The following is a 14743-nucleotide window of genomic DNA, read 5'->3' on the forward strand; positions in this document are numbered from 1 at the left end:
GGGGATCGTATTCCAGGGACCTGCCCGAAACGCTACGCGTACTAGTGGCTCTACAAGAATGTAACAACTCTTGTATATATCTCAAAAAAAAAAAAAAAAACATATCTGAAAGGTTGCTAAAAGCACGCACTGCTTCTAGCCATTGGATCAGTAGCTCCTCTGAACGCAGAGACGGTTAGACGCTATATCACGAAGTAGCTATGTCATTCTACACCTAAATTTCTTGGGCTCCACAATATAACCAGTGAACATTTTATTTTCTCCTGCCTCCCCATTTTTATGTGGCAGAGTTAAATTACATGTTACATTCATGTTATATTCCTAAATGACTTTCCTGAATTTATTTAAAATAAATAAAATTAAAAATTTAAAACGCCTGCAGCTGCTTTGAGGTCGAACGTGTGTCAGGGACACAGAAAGCATTGCAATGCATTACAATGGAAGCATTGGACAGGAAATTGCAAGGCTGAGGCACTGGAACAGGAATTTGGTCCCACTGGGGGTCCGTGATTTCCACGATGAGCTTATCATTCAACTTATTCAAGATCTTTAATGCACTTTAACCTCATGACCCTGAGCCTATCGGGAGGCAACCCGCATAACATCAGTATTTATTATTTGTTTTTCAGTCTTTTTGCATGTAAGAGAACACCACTATTACTGTTCTGGTGGTGTTCTGTTCTTCTGAACACTGCCAAATGCTGTTATTGTATCTACTATACTTGTAGATACAATAACAGTATTGTATCTACAATACTGTTATTGTATCTACAATACTGTTATTGTATCTACAATACAGTATTGTATTGTATCAATCTACAATACAGTATTGTATTGTATCAATCTACAATACAGTATTGTATTGGTGTTGCACTCTACTGATGATGTGTTAGCAATGTGTGTTCCTACACGACATGCTTGCCTCCCTTACAGGGCATCATATATATCTATGCCAGGAGGGATGCCCATAGTGCCCTGAGATAGTCTGTTTCTCCCTCATTCCATCCTTCTTTCTTCCTTCCTTCCTTTTCCCTTTAACGTCCCATGTTCCATCCCCATTTTTCCCTCTTCCCAGCCCCCCCCCCCCTCTCTTTTTTCAAATCTTCCCTATTTTCACCTCCATTCCTTCTATCTCTGCTATCTCCCTACCCTTCCTCCCCATCCCCTTTCAACCTTGAAGAGACAAATATTTCCATCTGTTTTGGTGTCCTTTTTAGAGTATGTTTGTGTGTGTATCTGTCTGTCTATGTGCACGCCTCTAGGAAATGTAGATGTTTATCTCTCAGAATGTTTGGTAATATGTTTATTGTTTGTGATGTGTGTATATGTATGTATTAACACGATGTACTGAACGGGGTGAGAATAGCTTGAGCTACCTCATCCCTTTGTGTGTATTTTACCTCAATAAACTTATTTCAATTTAAATTATGTGCACGCCCGCTGTTTACATAAAGAATTATGACCAATTGTACTGCTTCATATACCATTAAGAATAAGCGTTATCAAAGAAGTTGCGTAAACAAATATCTCTGTATAGTAAAACGAATTATATTTGAATTACATTCTAAATAATATTCCATATCAAGTCAATAAAATCTAATCGGATAGCAACTAGGATCTCTCAGATGCCGGGCCGTCGTACGCGTGCTTGTTATTCACATCTGGCAGCTTCATCGGGATGAGGCGTTTGTAAAAAACGATTAAATCCACAAGAGCCAGAACCATTCCACAGCTCAGGATTCCAAAGCACCATCTGGTGCCGAAGTCCGTGTACACGTAGGAGACGAATATAGGACCCATGATACGACTGAAGCTGCCAACTCCAGTCAGTATGCCCATCCAGACACCCTGTGGCTTGGGTCCTAGCATCTTGGAAAATATGGCCTGGATTATGCCCTGAGCCACAGGGTAACCGGAAAAGGTGATTATGAACGCGATCAGAAGTTGCACTTCGGGGAGTTTCGGGGTATTTTCGCACCATGTCTGACTTGCGGGGCATCCGTAGTCACATATTTGTGTTGTGTCGTTGGTAGCTTCAGCCAAGAGATAACTGATGTAGTCAGTTTCCGGTGTTCCGCTTGCAGTAGTCAGCTCTGTAGTGGTCATAACTGTCGTGGTGTTATCACCTGCAAGGTGACACACTTGTATGTGAATCTTGCCATTCCCCCAAGGCAAAAAGAGGAAAGTCCCCACAATCATTGGAAGTAATCCCAGTAAAATCACTACCTTTCGTTCATCGTATTTCTTTGAGAGTATCCCGTTAAGGACATATATGAAGCTGGACAAGAGACCTCCAGCGCTGAGCGCCACACCCACCACAATCATAGCCTTGGACTCCGACCAGGCGTACTGGTCCATCACGAAGGGCACGGCCAGGGTCTCTAGCAGCACGTACATGTTCAGGACGATGAAAAAGGCAAAAAGTACTCCACAAATGCCAACGTAATTCGGTTTCGGCAGCTTCATGTTCTCGTCGTCTTGGCGAGATAATTTTAACATTTCGCGCTCCTTGTCTGCAATGTTGTACTCCTGCAAAAAAAAAAAATATTAGACAAAATTTGAATTAACAAGTCCACGAGAAATTTATAATTTTAAAGTTAAGATAAAATGTCAACTCACTATAAAATATATTTAGCATGGAAACGGAAAATAATATACTCTTTACCGTAAAGACGCAAGGCAACAGTAGTACAAGGTTAATAAATCCTAGTAAACCAGCTACCCATCCGGCTGCTGTAAACTTGTCCCAAACAAACCAGCTCACTCCCGTGTCCACGCCGTCAGGGATTGCCACAGTTAGTATCGCCTGGATACCTGCATGAGAGAGCAATCAAATTATAATCTAAATTGGCATCCATTTATTGCGTGAGTTTGTCGCTCGTTTCTCTTAATCGTACGTGACCAAGTGTCCAAATCATTAACAGTGACCAAGTGACTTAATCACCAGTAGTGACCTAGGGACCTAATCACCAGTGGGACTGACCTGGCCCGATGACGAAGCCAAGGGCTTGGGCAGCAGCGATGATTGAGATGCCCACAGTGCGTTCCTGCAGGGTGGTGGAGGAGGCCAGGTAGGAGCGACACAGTGTGACGTTGGCTGTAGGCACAGTGGGGCATCAGTAACTACTTCACTCAACATGTATAACAGCTTCACTCAGAGGTAAATGCATTATTCAATTTTCACCTTTTATATCCAACATTTACAGTATCATTCACAGCTTCACTCAATATTCAGAGTGGTACTCAGCATTCAGAGTGGTAGTCAGGAGTGAAGGGGGGTACAGGTAATGGCGCCGTGATTACCCATTAAAGAGTGGAAGATAAATGAGTGTATGCCATTTAAAAGGTAGTGTCAATATCCATGCATTATTTTTTAAGTGTTTGGTCTGCGGAGCCAAAAGGTAACATTTATTAAGACAACAAAAGGAGGTCAAGTGACAGCCAGTACACGGAGAGTGTCAAAATCTAAAGTGCTTCATTTACGTTTTGACTTCTAAGAACTTTGTTTACCTATAGCACTGCTAAAGAATCTAATTTTGACAATGAAACAGCTGTGTACCACACAGGTCATCAGTGTAACCTGTGAGGCAGTTATGGCTTCCAGTAAACTTCTATGCAAACAATAATACATTTTTTGTTGTTGTTTATGCACAATATATTTAATGGGTAACTCAAAATAACTGACGAGATTCTCGCATTCAGAAATAAAATAATAGAAAACGGCAAAGTTGAATTGAATGGCACCTGAGCTGACACCAACGATGAATCTCGAGACGATCATAGCATAGTACGGTGCCATTTCTCCCATGTTGTTGAACAACGACAGTAACGAGTACATGATGTTGCCAAAGATGAACATAACTACGGTGCTGAGGCAGGCCAACCTGTTGATGTAGATAGGAAGAAATATGAAAACCAGAACAATTCAATAATATCACAGTTAAGGCTTAAATTATGATATCTATTAGTATTGCAGTAAGTTATTCATGACCCGAAATAACAGTTTCACATGAGTGGAAATGTGCAGAGGTTGCGCCAGTGTATAAAAAGAAACAATGTATAAACGATAATTGCGTGTAATTAACGGCAAGTGAAATCAACTTTGGGAGCTGGTTTAACTCACGGAAGCAATTATTCGAATCCACATAAAGAAACAATCTAGTTAAAAATTCCATGCATGGGTTTTCCGGAAATCATTCATAACTAACAGACTAACATTTATTTTATAACTTTTTTCGACGAAAAGAAAGTAGTAGACTTTATCAATGTGGATTTTCACAAAAAACATTTAAGTTGGAAGAGACATAAGAGTAGTCTAGGATTCTAATGGTGAGTTTTATTCAATGGAAATTCTTATCGTCATCTTGGAGGAAATCTGAGGAAATAGTAAGAGTATAATCACAAAAATATTAGCTAACATATTTTGAACTCACTGGAAAGGCTTTAGGGGTTAATTCCTTAATCATTGTGCAGAGAGGGAGAGGGGGTGTGATCACCCAGCTCAACTCATTTGCATAAATCGTCCCTGTAGTGAGAGTACATGAATGGATAAAAGTGCAGATGAGCAGCACAGAGCTCTGCGTTACAGTAATGCTGGCAATATCTACTTCTGCTACATAACCTAGCTCCTGCTACATAGCCTAGCTGCCACTACACGTGTGGAATCCCGAAGTAAAAGGCATTGATTTCAACATGTTGGCCGCTTCTTGCTGGCCTCTTCTCATAACGGCTATAGTGATGATGATGATTTTCATCATCATGATGTTTCATCATCATGATGATGAAACATCATGATCATGTTTCTCGCTAGAGGGGGGAAGGCTGACTAGGTTATCTGCACCGTGGAATACATTTATAAACTTTATGCCTAAGTGTTGCTGGAGACCTGCATTTCTTTCTTAGGATGACATGACATCAATTATCCACCAACGACATATTATACCAGTCTTTGATGGTCTCTGTAAAGTAATCCAGTTATTGAGGAGGCTAGGTAATTTAGGTGTAAATATATCTTTGAAATTATGACATTTAGTTAATGACCGCATGGCTTATATTTTATATTATTATTATATTATTATTATATTATTATATTATTATTATATTTTATTATATTATAGAGCGTATATTTTTTTTGTAAAATCTAGAAAAAAAAACTTTGCAACACAGTTAAGAAGGTAGTGAATGGAATTAAGTAATCGTTTCTAGCATTGCCAGCCCCTCACGTACAGTACATAATTGGGTAAATGGTGAACACCATCTCACCTATCTTGAGATGATTTCGGGGCTTATCGTCCCCGCGGCCCGGTCCTCGACCAGGCCTCTTTTTTGTTACCTTTTTGACACCTAATGGTGCCTTTTACCGATTCATGAGAGATTCCTTACGTAGTGCATATATATATATATATATATATATATATATATATATATATATATATATATATATATATATATATATATATATATATATATATGTATATATATATATATATGGTGTTACCTGATACTGCCAGATTTATTTCCCCACAGACCAAGAAGAGGAGACGCCAGCATCTGTCCCAGAGGATTCGCTGCAATGACCCAACCCAACGACTCCTTTTGCAGATTTTTATCCAGCTGTTAAGTGATAAATAACGCCACGTCTATCACTCAAATAGTCTCCCGGCGAAATAATTAGAAATATGCATTATAAATGTACATATTAATATCGTTATAAAGCGAGAGGAGGATACTGAAACACACACTGACCTCGTGAAGGTAAGGCCAGACGCCACTGAGGACAATGGAAAACCCGATAGACATGACGAACATGGTGGTGTAAGCTACCCAGTGGGATCTCTTCCGCGCCCTCCGCTCCTCTGGTTTCTCTAGCAGTCTAGCTGGGTCGTCTTTGTAGGCAGGAGGTGAGTCCCTGGAATGTCGTAAAGGGACTGGTTTAACATCAATCTTAAAAAAACGTATTAAGCGAGTTTGTTTGCTTCTGGGAGTCGACCAGATTAGAGGTGTAAGGTACTCCATTAAAACCTTGTTTACATAAGTCGAGAGTATGATTTTTTTTTTTTTAGCTGTTTGTGTTATCTGGAAAATGAGTTCTAGATACTGTGTATACGTGTGTGTATTCAACTAGTTGTGCTTTCGGAGGTTGAGGTCTGGCTATTTAGGCTCGCCTCTCAACTGTAAATCAATCAACGGATTTTTTTCACTCACAGACTCACTCACTCGCTCACTCACTCACTCATTGACTCGCTCACTCAAACCCAGAACTGCCTCAAGGTTTTGGCCTGGAACTTGCAACTAAATTATAAATAGGGTCTGCCTCGTATGGGCCAATAGGCCTTCTGCAGTTGCCTTTGTTCTTATGTTCTTAACTCACCCATAGAAGGAAACAAACTTTCAACCTCCACTCCATAGTAAACTAATTCACTCATAGTAGAAAACCGCATCTTTCACGCATGTTAAACTAAGCAACTTTTTTACTCTGAAAAAACTACAAATATTACTGGTCCGAGAATTGACAGACTACCAGACTACCTGCTATGTAAACTAACAATTCCTTGCCGTATGACCTGCGGTTTGAACCAGTGCTTGAGCCAAAGCGATGAACCGGGATAACATGGTGAGTACCTACCCTCCGGTGATCGTAGCGATGGAACCATGTCTGAGCGAATCATTCCTCATTTGGTGTAGAGGCACGTCGTCCATGGTGTGGTCAATCACCAGTGAACCACTGGTTCCCAGAACCCCTCCCATTCTGCTGGAGTTCCTTCGGGTTTTCTTGTAATGACAGAGACACCCCCCCTGAGTGACACCTCCGTTTTCCCTGAGAAAACGGCCAGAGGGTTCTGCAGCGTTCGGAAAACGGCAATGCCCCGCTGATATTATTAATCACTTAGGGGGGGGTAGAAATAGCCTAAGCTACTCTATCCCTTTGAGATGTATTTATTGCTTATCTCAAATAAACATACTTGAACTTGAATTAATCACATATTAATCACATATTAATCACGTTCTTGCTTTTGTGTATCTATCAATTCTTCTTCTTCTTTAATCGTATTATTCACTCGAAGATTAACGAAGGAAAACAAAATATTAGTTTCTATAACTTGTAAGAAAAAGTTTAGCTGCAAATCATTTTCTGGTTTCTTGAGTTATGTGCAGGAACTCAACTTTTTTTTTCAACAAGGGTACAAAGTTCAGCCAGCACTTTCTTGGGACAGCACTTAAGAGATGCTAGAAGATCCAATACTGTGTTGTGGTTCTTCTTATAAGGCTACCGGTTCCACCTGTGGGATCGGAAACGCAAATTAGTATCATCATGTGATATCTACACAAATGTATTTGGAAGTTATCCTCACGTTATTCAAACGTAATGGAATTATGAAGATAAAACACTAAACCATTACGACTATATAGCACATGGAAGGGATGAGGGAATATGGATATAGGATAGGAAGAGGGAAAGGAATGGTGCCCACCTTCTTGGATAGTCGGGGATTGAACACCGACCTGTAAGAAAAGAGGACGTTTTACTTTATTCAAATTAACAAAAAAACTAAAATTTTCTATCAAATTCCTAAAAGTGTATTACGGGTATCTTTTTGGCTATCCTAAGGGTACTTAACTAGTATAAGTAAGGGTACCTAACTAAGGGTACTATAACTAGTATAACTAGTATATTAGCTTTCTTCGGATAGTTTATGACTATTCTTGACTACTTAAGACACTTACCACTAGTTTATATGTGTACACTTGTCTACTTAAGATACTCATTTTCTGATCGATATTCTGTGATGTCACAAAATTTAGTTACATATAACAAAAAACTATGTATTAGTTACAGTTGTTGTACATATTAGCTGGTGTTTTTGTACATAGCAGTTGCAGGGTTGTTGTACATAGCAGTTGCAGGGTTGTTGTACATAGTAGTTACGGTGGTTTTTGGGTGAATATATGACTAATTTTGGGTGTAAATATTCCTAATATATACACCAAATGAATATTTTTACCCTTACGAATATATATATATATATATATGTATATATATATATATATATATATATATATATATATATATATATATATATATATATATATATATATATATATATATATATATATATATATATATATATATGGCTATGAGGTGTAACTATGGCTAAAATTTTGCATGGTTCAAATGAGCTCCCATTGTGGATCACTGTTTCTCGTAGGTAATAATAAAAATAATCTTAGATATTCTTGCGCATTAATTATCAAATGTATCACTCCATTCTGCAGCATTCCTTGCCTTCCACAAGAACATTTGAGCCCTGCTTGGAGCTTCCTAGCAGGGCTTCCCTAGCAAGCTTCCCTGCTAGAGGCTTCCCCTAGCTCTGGTGGGGGCTGGGCCTCTGGGCTAGGATTCTGTATTCATTTATAGCTCTATTTACAAACCTCTGTATTTTTTTCAGTCTTTGAGTGTTTACATTTATTAAGATGTCTATCAGCATTTTTTTTACATTTATTAAGATGTTTATCAGCATTTTTTACATTTATTAATCAGCTTATCAGCATCGATACTTCCCAATCAAATGTTAATATATTTATAAACAATCAAATGTTAATGAAGTTAAAAAAAACAATCAAATATTAATATAGTTATAAAGAATCAAATGTTATTAACAGCCTCCTAGTGCTTCGCAGCTCATGAACTGTTTAGTAAATGTACAAAAACTCGCTAAATGCTGAAGAGAAAAAGTTGTACAGGTTCGTAAGTCATTGTACAACTGCCTGACAAATCAAGCCCCTGATGACTAATGAAATTAAACGCGTTTCTGAGTGGAAATAACAGCAGTGTATTTCAAGTGGAAATAAGAACAGTGTATTTCAAGTGGAAATAACAGCAGTGTATTTCAAGTGGAAATAAGAACAGTGTATTTCAAGTGGAAATAACAGCAGTGTATTTCAAGTGGAAATAAGAACAGTGTATTTCAAGTGGAAATAACAGCAGTGTATTTCAAGTGGAAATAAGAACAGTGTATTTCAAGTGGAAATAACAGCAGTGTATTTCAAGTGGAAATAAGAACAGTGTATTTCAAGTGGAAATAACAGCAGTGTATTTCAAGTGGAAATAAGAACAGTGTATTTCAAGTGGAAATAACAGCAGTGTATTTCAAGTGGAATGATCCTGTTTAAGGAGTATTTTCTGCATTTGTTTGTATGTTGGCAATGACATTCTATTCCGTTTCTGTTTCCTTATGTAAATGACTGCATACTTCTGTAGTATAGTAACCGTTCTGACATTTTCGATTCTGTTATTGGCTGTGTGATTTAATCTGTTGTATCTTATATTCCGTCTAGTGTCTGTATTGTTTTATATCTTCTGTCTCACAGAATTGTTTATACAATAATCATTAGCCAGGTTTTGTAACTCTGTTTCTGTTGACATCTTCTGCAATCTTTTCCATCGTTGAGATCAATAGTAATGATTTGTTTACTCAAAGTGTTATCTCGTTTAATCGTTCATCTCAATTGGTCGTGGGTTTTTTTTGTTTACATTATGGTAAACAACGTTATTAATGCAATCTACAATGTCAGTAAAGGCTCGCAAACATCTGCATTTTGTATGCAACGGACTCGATGGGTTAGGTGGGTTGTTTGGGTTACGGTTTTGTTTACAAATCTCTGCATCTTTTTCAGTCTTTGAATGTTTATATTTATTAAGAAGTTTATCAGCAATTATATAGGGCACTACGTTGCTGATTCGGTTAGGGTTAGGTTAGGTTAGGTTAGGTTAGGTTAGGTTGGATTGGATTCTTTACAGAGTAGCAAATCAAGGGTTAAAAGCTGTATAGTTATGGTGTATGTGTGACTTTGTATTTCTGTGTTGCTTGCAAAGTGTTGCTTCTCCCACTGTAAGTAGTGAGTAAGATCTACAAAAAAATCACATGAGAGCCGTAAGACATGGAGATTAATAATTACTTTTTAAAACATTGTTTTTTCGTGCTTACTTCATAATAACCCTTGTTTAATATTAACCCTCTGGTTATTACTATTAATCTGTGCATAAACAAAGTGAAACGCGTTTTTTTTTTTATTTTCGTTTTTTATTTTATTATTATATTTATCATATTTTATTTATTTTTATTATTTTTTTTTATCATATTTATTTATTTTTTAAAACATATAAACTCCTTGTATGAGAGTGGGTAATTGTGTTTTAAATCACCCACAAACATCTCAATGGCTGTGTTTTTTTTACACTTTATTGTCCTAGTCATCGTTGGCTTGCTTCTCTGTGGGCAAGGTGTATGCTAAGGTGCCAATTGATAATAATATTTTTTTTTCAGTTTGTTGTTCAAGCTTGTTTATCGTGTTATCTCGCCTTCCTCCTCCTTCTTGTATACGCTGTAGATCCTTCCTGATCCTTTTGTTTGATTAATAATACACAATTAAAACAGGATTTCTTTATATTCAACCTTCATAGTCACGTTATTTAAATTAATATTTTTTTATCCAACTAGAGTTTGAGGGTGACGTGCCAGCGCTGAGCAACTCCCATCATAACGTTATCAATTGTTATCGGAGATGACGATACAATGTTACCTTGAACCAGGACTGACAATGAAGCAGGGAGTTAACTCCCTCAACTGTATCATGTCGTGAGGCCCTTATGCAATCTGGACGCATAGAAACCCATCATTCCAGCCCTAATCTGAATGTTCTGTAACCCCTCCTGTTCCTCAAGCCAGATGTATCCCACATACCATCCCACTTGTGGACGGTCGGAAGCCCTCATACCAGCCCCCTATCCTGGTTGTTCCGAATCTCTCATGCCAGCCCCAATCAGAAAGTCCAGGAAGGCATAAAGACCTCTGCTAGATCTAATCTGTACGCCCTGATGTTTTCATTGGATCCATATGTGCTGTGTCATTCCTGGATACCCACGCCACATATCTGCTTGCTTGATGGGGTTCTGAGAGTTCTTCTACTCCCCCAACACATGTGGGTTCTCATCCAAGATCTCCATGATGCAATCGCCTTACTTCATGATTTGTCATCACAGTTTTTAGATAATGTAGTGAAGCTGTTTGGGCATACAGTGCTGGAGGGTGATAAGCAATAGCCACGACTTGCTGCTCAGTCCTCTATTCTAGACCTCTATTCTACTCTACGCAGACTTCTATTTTAGACCTCTATTCTACTGTTGTTGTTGTTTTTAGATTCAGCTACTCGGAACAAAAGTTCCCAAGTAGCACGGGCTATGGTGAGCCCGTAGTGGACTAACACTCTATTCTACTTTACTCAGACCTCTATTCTAGACCTCAAATCTACTTTACTCAGACTTCTTTTCTAATTATATTGTTAATAATAATGGAACTCACTCAAAATACAAACATGTACATGAAGATTATCTTTATAATTTTGAAGTTTCCAAGAAAACTGTCATACAAATAGATTTATCAAAATGATTTTATTATATTTTCTACTGATAATGATTGTATATTGTTTTTGGTTCAATGTTCTATTCTTTTGATTATATATTGTTTCTGTCTCATTGTTCTATTAACAATCCCTGTGTATTTTTTTGCCTCCGGAAGAATCTATACTTTAGGAGAGATTGTCTGTCTGTCTGTGTGTAGGATTAGGGGTAATCCTTTTATCCCTGAACAAGTCTCTGAATGTCGTCACACACGCTACTCGATGAATGAATGATTCATCATTCATACATTCATCGAAGGATGTAATTCGTATGAATCATCATCATCATCATCATTCGAACCATTATACATTCGATGAGTGGATGGATGGTGGGCTCCTCCTCCTCTGCCTCTCCTCTCAAGGACTAGACAACACGTGGTGAACACGTGGTGAATACGTAGTGAACACGTGCGAAGTTACTCATCATTGTAGCTAGGTGATCAATACAATGATCGCGGGGGGGAGGAGGGGGGTACGCGAGAGAGAGACAGGGCCGCGACACTTGGTACAATGAACAATGACGACGGCTCGAAGCACTAACCGAAGCGATTTGACCTTCACGTCATAAAGTACACACACACTTGGGCTGTAAACAAGGCACTTCAAGGTGTAGCATTTCACACTTAACACACAATCGGCAGCAAGTTAAGATTATTACCAATCATCTGCATGAACAAGCGCAGTCACGATTGGTATAGTTAGCTAATCTAACAATCACTAAGACAATCCCGTCACTGTCGACCATCCTTAGTGTCTTACAATCATGCGCTAACGCAGAGTTTGTTAGTCACTAACACTGACTTTGACATTAGTCACTAACGCAACTTTGAGTCAAGCCGCTCGTGACGCTATTGGAGAAGGGAGGGTCGTACAGTAGTTAAGTCAAATCAAGTCAAGTCTGGCCTCTGACCGGGCTTGGGGAGTAGAAGAACTCCCAGAAGCCCATCAACCAGGTATCAACCAGGTATCAACCAGTTAACTTGAATGCAAAGTGTAGAGAGACTTAACAGAGTCCCTGGAGGTGCTATCATTAGCTATCTTGGGCCGAGATAGCTACGAGAACACGACCTACTGTGAAGGACTCTCACTTCAGAATGACGGTCACTGAACTCAAAGCTGCCTGAGAAGCATGAGTCCTCTATCTAAGTCTTCCATATGTCCCAAAGCCAATGGAAAACGAGCTAAGATACCTAAACAAACAGGTATCTCTCTGGTATGACTCTATCTGTTATACAAGATAGAGATGATGGAAAATTTTTGGGTAGAGATTGGGATACTGAGGGTAGAAATAGCCTTAAGCTATTCCATTCCTTTTTTTGATGTATTTTATTGTCTCAATAAACGCACTTGAACTTGAAAAGCATTGAGACGGATGGATGGCTTGGGATGACCTGACATGACCTTTGATGAGGTCATGGCTTGAGATGATTTCACATGACCTCAAGGGACTCGCCACACCATGAATCTACCACCTTATTCTTCTTTTTAATCCAAGCCTGAAGAATGCAATGATGAATTCTAATGATGACTTGTATGACCCGCATTGACAGCTCATGGAACTGGTGTGCAATAGCCAATGCAACACCCTTGAGCTGCCCGTCCAGAGATACCTATTAAAAGAGACGTAAGTCCTGCACTAACGGATCGTGCATGGTTGCATGTGCACCCTGCAGAACGTCACGCTGGCTACGTGATGCAGATCTCCAGCGTGAAGGACTTAAATTGAAGATTGCATTCTTAAGTCAGACGTGAAGTTTCATTCTCTCCCAACGCTACTGATGTCTCCGTCCACGATATATTAGACAATCAACATTCTCTGATACATCAATACTGTTTTACGTGTATTTTTGTGATTTAGATGTTGGTTAATGCTCATCATTTGACGAAATTTGTTCCCCTTTTGATCAGTTAGAATAGGTCAATATCCCACTACTCACTTCTCGGTAATATTGACGCTGATAGGTAAGACTTAACGTAGTGGTGATCATATCTTAATGATCTTTAGTCCACTTACATGCAATAACAACAGACAGTTATCTTATAAGCTCACCAATGTTAGAGACTTCATAATGTCCTCACGTGAATGGTGCGTTCTGAGTGATAACGAACAATGGTAACGATATCTAGCAGGTTTGTCTTTGTGGAAAAAAGTTTTTTTTTGTGAAAAAAAGTTTTTTTGGTGGAAAAAAGTTTTTCCAGCTGTAAGTAACATTTTGTAAACGTAAACAGGGAGATGAATATATGACAGTTGTTCATATGATATTTGATGTTCAACGTTGCATTATTCAATTAATATATAATATACGGCTTTAGAAGGTTATTTAATCGTTGAAACGTTGAAAATATTCGAAAGTGAAGATGCAAGAGTGGAAACTGAGGCTACTTGCCCTGACACTGGTGTTCTAGTATGACAGTCTTGACAGTAGTGAGCATGACACAAACCTGAACACACACACACACACACTCACACACACACTCACACTCACAGTACATATAGTGATATATGGCTCGAGTGTGAGTGCTGGTATCGACTGACACTCACTGCCTACACGTTCCTGTGAACACTGAACCTGTGAACACCTCACCTGTGAACACTGAACACCTCACCTGCAGTGTTTCAAGTTCTGCCACCAGTCAGAGGCCTCCCCGAGACAACCACACGCTGAATACCTCACAAACGCAGCGGTATAATTATCAGCAAAGCCTTATCGACATATACATAATCTCACTATCTCTCAGTTATCTCATGATTAAAATATATTTCCCTCGTGAAGCAAGTTAACGGAGACATTCTACGCGTATGTGTCGGGATAAATGTATCACTCAATATTCTCAGCTCATAAATGAACTGTTCTTCTAGTTCTGGCAACATTCAGGAAGACGGTACATTAACAGTGTGTCCTGCAAGCGGGGGGGGGGGGGGGGGGGGGGACACAGGGACCATGTGTCACGTTACATATTTTTTGTGGGTAAATTCTGGTTCGGTAACAGGGTTGTTGATTTGTGGAACCAATTACCGCGTAACGTGATGGAGGTGGGGTCCCCCTTGATTGTTTCAAGCGTGGGTTGGACATGTATATGAGTGGGATTGGGTGGTTATAAATAGGAGCTGTCTCGTATGGGCCAATAGGCCTTCTGCAGTTATCTTTATTCTTATGTTCTTACGTGCTAATATGTTCTTATGTTCTTACATAACAAGGCCGTTCTGGTGTGTGTTTATATTGTATCAGAGAGTTATGTTAGTTAGAGACAGTTATGTTATTTGAGGACAGTTATGTCAGATAGA

The 14743-nt window shown here is 38.9% G+C and overlaps 1 protein-coding gene across 2 annotated transcripts; it reads right to left on the reverse strand.

Moving 5' to 3' along the window:
* Nucleotides 1–1532: 1532 nt before the first annotated feature.
* LOC123771275 (major facilitator superfamily domain-containing protein 8) lies at nt 1533–14157 on the reverse strand. Of its 2 annotated transcripts, XM_045763751.2 has the most exons (9): nt 14065–14157; nt 7473–7503; nt 6626–7280; nt 5746–5908; nt 5498–5613; nt 3745–3884; nt 2984–3097; nt 2666–2814; nt 1533–2529 (listed from the first exon to the last, which is right to left on the reverse strand). In XM_045763751.2, the coding sequence occupies exons 3-9, from the start codon at nt 6745–6747 to the stop codon at nt 1612–1614; spliced, it is 1722 nt and encodes a 573-aa protein (XP_045619707.1). In that variant the 5' UTR covers nt 6748–7280; nt 7473–7503; nt 14065–14157; the 3' UTR covers nt 1533–1611. The 2 variants fall into 2 exon arrangements, with proteins under 2 accessions (XP_045619707.1, XP_045619715.1); XM_045763759.2 differs by lacking the exon at nt 7473–7503.
* Nucleotides 14158–14743: the final 586 nt, after the last annotated feature.

The sequence above is a fragment of the Procambarus clarkii genome, chromosome 14 (assembly GCF_040958095.1).
Source record: "Procambarus clarkii isolate CNS0578487 chromosome 14, FALCON_Pclarkii_2.0, whole genome shotgun sequence".
Classification (NCBI taxonomy): domain Eukaryota; kingdom Metazoa; phylum Arthropoda; class Malacostraca; order Decapoda; family Cambaridae; genus Procambarus; species Procambarus clarkii.

Excerpts from the sequence above, each read along its gene's own strand:
- LOC123771275 (XM_045763759.2), bottom strand. The coding sequence starts at position 6,747 with ATGGGAGGGGTTCTGGGAACCAGTGGTTCACTGGTGATTGACCACACC. Across the intron at positions 5,909-6,625 it reads ATCGCTACGATCACCGGAGG|GGACTCACCTCCTGCCTACA; the intron begins GTAGGTACTCAC and ends ACGACATTCCAG. Across the intron at positions 2,815-2,983 it reads TGGCTTCGTCATCGGGCCAG|GTATCCAGGCGATACTAACT; the intron begins GTCAGTCCCACT and ends TCTCTCATGCAG.